Genomic DNA, 7,491 nt, shown 5'->3' with positions numbered 1-7,491 from the left:
CGTTTATTTGTGACCGTGATTTCAAAAAAGAATATGTGTGTCATGCACAGTTCTTTCTGCACACTGGACTGGATGAGTCATATCGCCTCAGCAAACAGACAATACTAGTTTGAGCTTATTTTAGAAATGTCATATCTTTCTGCTTACTGTATGTCTTATTTACTGTACGTCTTATTTACTGAGTGTCTTCTCTTTCTCGTTGACAGGTGATGAGTGGGATTATATCATGTCTGAAGTACAGGGAACACTGGAGTTTTCTGTAGAGTTGCACAAGTTTCACAACGTGGATCTCTTTCAACGCGGGTAAGCAGAAATCACACTTCCAGAGTCATGAAATGTGTTTATAGTTCCTGACTTCACAACCTCGCAACTCAGCAGATTCACGGAGCGTATTAACGTTGAATGCTGACAAAGGATACAACAAGTTTTATTAGTTTGACTTTTTCTCTTCTAAAAAACATGTTTGCAAAAAACTGAACTTAAAGGTCCCCTATCATACTGTTCTTCATCAATATATCACAGCTCTCAGATATATACAGAGCCTGTCTCTGATTGGCTGAAACACCAAACAGATCAGTGCAGCATTACCCATAATCCCCTCTGTTTCAGCCCTGTTTCAAAAGTGCTGATTCTCTGTCTGTTACTTTAGATGAAAATAAGGAGCCCCTCCCCACGCCCCTCTGAGAGAGATTTGGTTACAAAGAACACAATGGTGCTTTAGGAGGAGATTCAGGTGATAAGGGGGGGGGGGGGGGGAAACATCGTTATGACATCATAAAGTGACCAAAATCTGATCAGCTCATTTTCAGACAGGTTTTTATAGAAATGGATCAAAAAGAGAGAGAATCTTTGTTCCTGAAACTTTCAGAGTCTCTTTCCACAGAGGGGACACATGTTGATGTAGAAGAGACATGAAGAAGAGGGGACACATGTTGATGTAGAAGAGACATGAAGAAGAGGGGACACATGTTGATGTAGAAGAGACATGAAGAAGAGGGGACACATGTTGATGTAGAAGAGACATGAAGAAGAGGGGACACATGTTGATGTAGAAGAGACATGAAGAAGAGGGGACACATGTTGATGTAGAAGAGACATGAAGAAGAGGGGACACATGTTGATGTAGAAGAGACATGAAGAAGAGGGGACACATGTTGATGTAGAAGAGACATGAAGAAGAGGGGACACATGTTGATGTAGAAGAGACATGGAGAAGAGGGGACACATGTTGATGTAGAAGAGACATGAAGAAGAGGGGACACATGTTGATGTAGAAGAGACATGAAGAAGAGGGGACACATGTTGATGTAGAGGAGACATGAAGAAGAGGGGACACACGTTGATGTAGAAGAGACATGAAAAAGAGGGGACACATGTTGATGTAGAAGTGACATGAAGAAGAGGGGACACATGTTGATGTAGAAGAGACATGAAGAAGAGGGGACACATGTTGATGTAGAAGAGACATGAAGAAGAGGGGACACATGTTGATGTAGAAGAGACATGAAGAAGAGGGGACACATGTTGATGTAGGAGAGACATGAAGAAGAGGGGACACATGTTGATGTAGAAGAGACATGAAGAAGAGAGGACACATGTTGATGTAGAAGAGACATGGAGAAGAGGGGACACATGTTGATGTAGAAGAGACATGAAGAAGAGAGGACACATGTTGATGTAGAAGAGACATGGAGAAGAGGGGACACATGTTGATGTAGAAGAGACATGAAGAAGAGGGGACACATGTTGATGTAGAAGAGACATGAAGAAGAGGGGACACATGTTGATGTAGAAGAGACATGGAGAAGAGGGGACACATGTTGATGTAGAAGAGACATGAAGAAGAGAGGACACATGTTGATGTAGAAGAGACATGAAGAAGAGGGGACACATGTTGATGTAGAAGAGACATGGAGAAGAGGGGACACATGTTGATGTAGAAGAGACATGAAGAAGAGGGGACACATGTTGATGTAGAAGAGACATGAAGAAGAGGAGACACATGTTGATGTAGAAAAGACATGAAGAAGAGGGGACACATGTTGATGTAGAAGAGACATGGAGAAGAGGGGACACATGTTGATGTAGAAGAGACATGAAGAAGAGGGGACACATGTTGATGTAGAAGAGACATGGAGAAGAGGGGACACATGTTGATGTAGAAGAGACATGGAGAAGAGGGGACACATGTTGATGTAGAAGAGACATGGAGAAGAGGGGACACATGTTGATGTAGAAGAGACATGAAGAAGAGGGGACACATGTTGATGTAGAAGAGACATGAAGAAGAGGAGACACATGTTGATGTAGAAAAGACATGAAGAAGAGGGGACACATGTTGATGTAGAAGAGACATGAAGAAGAGGGGACACATGTTGATGTAGAAGAGACATGAAGAAGAGGGGACACATGTTGATGTAGAAGAGACATGGAGAAGAGGGGACACATGTTGATGTAGAAGAGACATGGAGAAGAGGGGACACATGTTGATGTAGAAGAGACATGAAGAAGAGGGGACACATGTTGATGTAGAAGAGACATGAAGAAGAGGGGACACATGTTGATGTAGAAGAGACATGAAGAAGAGGGGACACATGTTGATGTAGAAGAGACATGAAGAAGAGGGGACACATGTTGATGTAGAAGAGACATGAAGAAGAGGGGACACATGTTGATGTAGAAGAGACATGAAGAAGAGGGGACACATGTTGATGTAGAAGAGACATGAAGAAGAGGGGACACATGTTGATGTAGAAGAGACATGAAGAAGACGGGACACATGTTGATGTAGAAGAGACATGAAGAAGAGGGGACACATGTTGATGTAGAAGAGACATGAAGAAGAGGGGACACATGTTGATGTAGAAGAGACATGAAGAAGAGGGGACACATGTTGATGTAGAAGAGACATGAAGAAGAGGGGACACATGTTGATGTAGAAGAGACATGAAGAAGAGGGGACACATGTTGATGTAGAAAAGAGGATTTTTGCATAATAGGTGACCTTTAAATTAATGATACCTACCTTAAGTCGCTCAGTACAACGGTTTTGGAACTGACTATACAGCACTTTTATGACAAAGCAGAAATGACCTTTGCTCCATCTGCTATAACTGGAGGTCGTCCTAAAGAGTGAATACTAAAGAGGACACGACACTTCTTGAAATGATGAAGCCACAGTTTAATGTATCAGGTAAATTATGAACCACACGCGTAGACATTAAACTGGCAAACTCCATTGCACAAAAATAAATTAATATGTCTTTCATATGACCTGGATGTTCTCCAGCATGCTGGAAAAAGTACCCATAATCCCCTGAAATGTATGTCAGGACATCACGAGGTCTAATGAAAAGGCAGCTTAAAAAGCAGCATGGGCTGAATGTCATTACCAATCAGAAAACAGATTAACCTTCTTACCCTAAAAGGCAAAATCCAGTGTTTGGTCAAATTTGAGTTAAGACCAGTATCAGACTGTTTCCATGCTTTACCATATAAAGTATTATACCAAGGAAATGTATGATTCTTTTGAAAATAGCATGTGCAATTTGCAGTAACTATCAAATGGCTAGCTTAGCTAAAAATGCACCTTCCCTTAGAAACTCACTCATTGATTTTCCCCTATCAAATTGATTGTTATTATCAATTTGTACGAAGTCTTGGCAATCCAGTTTGTTATTGCACTTAATTTAATGCGGCAGCAGTTGGTAAAACAAAATGGAGATTAAAAAAAACATGAGCTAAAGTGAAATTGCTAACTAGCTAGCATGTTTTAATAGCTTCTCTCTTTGGTTTTGAATCGAGCGAAGTTTGTGCGATGTTACTATATTGAGCTCCCTTTTAATCACATATAATAATAATAATAATAATAATAATAATAATAATAATAATAATAACTTAAATGTATATAGTGCCTTTCGGGGGACCCAAGGTCGCATTACAGAAAAAAACCAGGTGTGAAAAACCACCCCAAAAAACCTATATATATAAATATGTATTGAATTCTAATGTTCGTTTTAATAAGAATATCAATACAAGATGAAGGTCATTCAACCTCTAACTATAGATAATACTAAATATATTATTCTTTTTTATACTGTATTGTCTGTGTTTTTGTCACACAGCTGCGTCACACGTTACAGCTCTTTTTTAAAATAATGTAGCTAGGTTAAAATAAGAACTAGTGTAAATAAAAGAGCCAAATCCAATTTACTTTTCCAGTCGAGTTGTTCATGATATTTTATGACATTCAATACGCAGCATGTTTTTCCTGCTGATGTGTCTGCAGGAAGATTAAAATCTCGCATCTGGCCGGCTGAAATGCCAGCTTCATCTAAATTATTCCCCCTCTCCAAATGGGGAGGTCTAAACTCTAAAGCTTTATCATGGTAATCCCTTCAGCTCAGCACACTAATATGTTGGTTGCCAAGTTCAGAAAGCAGCAGAGATTGGATGTGGAAAAAAGTGAGTCCATATCTAAAGATGAAGCACGGTGGAAAAATATGTTTTGTTTGGTTTAGGACTCGCTCCACAGAAATGTAATTAGTTACTGAAATCAATCAAAAGCTCACACTGGGGAACCATACAGCTGTACATTTTGAAGGGCCCAGTTGTACACTGATTGCATTTCAAAACTGATTAAATCTGCATTTAATTCAAAGGAAGACGATAAGCATGAGACTTTTAGCTCTCACAGTTGGAGGCAAAGTTAGAGTATAATTAGTTCAGAACCTCACATTCAGATCACAGCTGCATTTTCTTAATGTAGCAGACGATTGTCTCGGCCAAGGAGGTTAAGTTTTTATTTATTCTTTTTGTTGTTTTCTAGCAAATGTATTGAAACTACAATTGCCAAATTCTCAAGAGTGTTGGTGGAAGGATGAAGCATGGGCCGAGGAAATACCTTTTATGGAGTGGATCCAAATGACTCCAATTTAAACAACAGATACTATTTAAGTAAATAATAGTGTAGCTAATTTAAAATGTATTATTAAGCATGTACAATTCCCAGAGATGGCAAAAGTACACATCCTTTACTCAAGTAGAAGTACAGTAAAAAATACTCTGGTAAAAGTAGAAGTACTGACTAAAGTTCTCTACTCAAGTGAAAGTAAAGAGGGCTTTGAAATGTAAAAAGTACCCATAACTAGCAGCTGTTCTCTTAAGCCCCAAGGACTCGGTTCTGGGGCCGAAATCGCATCATTTGCAGGAAACAACATCTAAGGAACCTTAATATTTAATAAACTATGAATATTTTATATCCATATAACGGGGAAAAACTCATTTAACTGATCTTTTTCATTTTTTTTTCCAAAACAAAACACACAATGCTAACAGTGAGCCTCTGAATTAGCCCCGAGCGAAAAATGCTAACCTATTACTGCACCGAAAATCACTCCTAGCTCCCTTAGTACTTATCCTAGCTGCACATCCAACACATCGTTTATGATCGTAAAGACACAGAATCTAACGGTGCCCACCTCAACACTGAAAGATACAAACTTGCGACGTTATCAACAAAAACGTACATCAAAACATGTGGCGCTACGTAGCCTACAACGCTAAAATGGCTTACCTTGGTTTTGTCTGGTCTAAACTGGTCTTCAATGGCATTAAAACGATAACAACGATGATATAGTTAATCCATAGGTTAATATCCAATGTGGCAGTGTCCCCTTTGAAATGTTCTGATAATCCATAAGCAATAAAACTGCAATTCTGTTTTAAAATAGTAGAGCAGGCCATTCCTACTCTGTAGCTAGATTGAATGCGCGAAGACGCAACCCTTATTTTTAAACATGAGTGTGTGTGGGAGGATTTCCCTTCGATTCTATTGGCTCTAACGATCAGAAAGAGATGTCACATGTCAAAATCGAAGAAGGGGGGCCAGAGATAAGGAAAATCCACCCAAATGGCCCCAGAAGAGGGTTTTTTAGCAAAATCTGTCTAAACAGGTCAAATATCACTTGTTTTGCATGAACCTTGATACAGGGTACTTATTATATGTTGTACTCTGGATTCCTAAAGCTTTTAGTCTACTAACCAATCATCCAAGGTTAGTTTTCACTATACATGTTTTTGGACGGACACTATAATTTACAGTTTTTTACCATGTTCAATCTGAATTTTCTTTAAAATAAAAAACATCTATATTGGTTCTGACTTTTCTACATCCAACTCACAGGTGTATCATTACTTTGAGAACAAATATTATTAATTTACCCCTTTTAGAAGGGAAGATATGGTCATTTGTTCTGGGAATGTCATTTTCGAGTCTGAAACCTGAAAAACAGGCTTGGGGCTTAATTAAAGAGTACCTGACCTCCCTTTATATTAATAGAACAGTAATGTCATTGTTAGCTCATGAATGTTTCCATGCTGAACAACGGCAACATGACAACGTTTCCATTGGTCCCTCTTCTTTAGAGAAGACCAGGAAATGATGGATACACGGATCGTGTTCAAATCAATAGGCACGCAATGACTCTAAATAATAATGATCACGCCACCAAACACACATTCAAACTAAAGGAACCAGCCTGTTCCATAAACATTAAATGTAACAGCTAGAGGAATAGTCTCTGACCAGTTACCCAGTTGACCTTTTTCATTTCATAAACATCCCGTTGTGTATTCATCAACCTTCAGAAACCTTTCCGTGCTCTTCTCTGTCGAGCCTCAGCCTTTAGCAGCGTGGCCACTAACACACTGAGGTGATGAGTGTGTTCACACACACTTTGCTCCCTCAGATCACCCGATGTGTCCCCGGAGATGAGATGTGCTTTTATACAAAGCGGCTTTGACTTAGACCGTCAAAGTGACCTTTTCAAAGACATGTTTTCCAGTGCTGCCTATGGTCTGGGATGCCATGTTGAAAATAATTTGTTATCTGTTTATTCTTGTATTTAATTTAAGTATTTTTTTAAACAGTAATCACCACATTTACTGTATCAATACATTCTCATCTTATCTTTAGGTGTTTGGCAGTACTGTAGGATGCTTATCTCATAGCATGTAAAGTATACTTAACAGATTTTGCATATACTGTAGGTACATTATTATGTATTGTTCATTATTAATAACCCTGCAGGTAGAACTTAAATAATTTATCTGAGCTTGTACATTGATGACTGCTAATGTTTAACAAGACATTGTTGACTTATTGTCAGAGTCAAAAGGACTACTTAGATAAAAGCTTAAATGCTACACTTGTCAACAAGTGAACAGGAAACATGTCTTCTTGATTTCACAATAGAGCATTTTGTATATACCAACACCTTTTCTAGACAACAAATACGTTTACAAAGCATGTGTCCTGTTGCAAAACTGGATGCAAAACTTTAAATGTTTAACAAGAAAAGCTTATCTGAAACACAGTAAGTAAAGGTTGTGAAGTCAGTATACGTCACTAGCTCAGTCGGCATTCAATATCGTTAGTTTGAATCTTAAGTAAGTTAGATAGTGTGATATTTGGATCTGCTGCTAAATGTT

General features: G+C 38.7%; 2 protein-coding genes across 3 annotated transcripts in view; one reads left to right on the top strand and one right to left on the bottom strand.

The window, feature by feature from the left end:
- col9a1c (collagen, type IX, alpha 1c) overlaps positions 1-5,752 on the bottom strand; it is a 59,930-nt gene extending 54,178 nt beyond the window's left edge. For both annotated transcript variants that reach the window (XM_079652980.1, XM_079652981.1), the window contains exon 1: positions 5,576-5,752. The gene's annotated coding sequence lies outside the window, so the exon portion shown is untranslated. The remainder of the gene's footprint in view (positions 1-5,575) is intronic.
- fam135b (family with sequence similarity 135 member B) overlaps positions 1-7,491 on the top strand; it is a 64,857-nt gene that overhangs the window by 7,406 nt on the left and 49,960 nt on the right. Inside the window, exon 2 of the mRNA XM_079652976.1 lies at positions 207-303. Within this exon, the coding sequence (XP_079509102.1) occupies positions 227-303 (77 nt within the window). The 5' untranslated portion in view covers positions 207-226. The remainder of the gene's footprint in view (positions 1-206; positions 304-7,491) is intronic.

Source organism: Notothenia rossii (assembly GCF_949606895.1).
Source record: "Notothenia rossii genome assembly, chromosome: 10".
Taxonomy (NCBI): Eukaryota; Metazoa; Chordata; class Actinopteri; order Perciformes; family Nototheniidae; genus Notothenia; species Notothenia rossii.
Note: the sequence above shows the minus strand (reverse complement) of the source record. Positions and strands in the feature narration are given on the sequence as shown.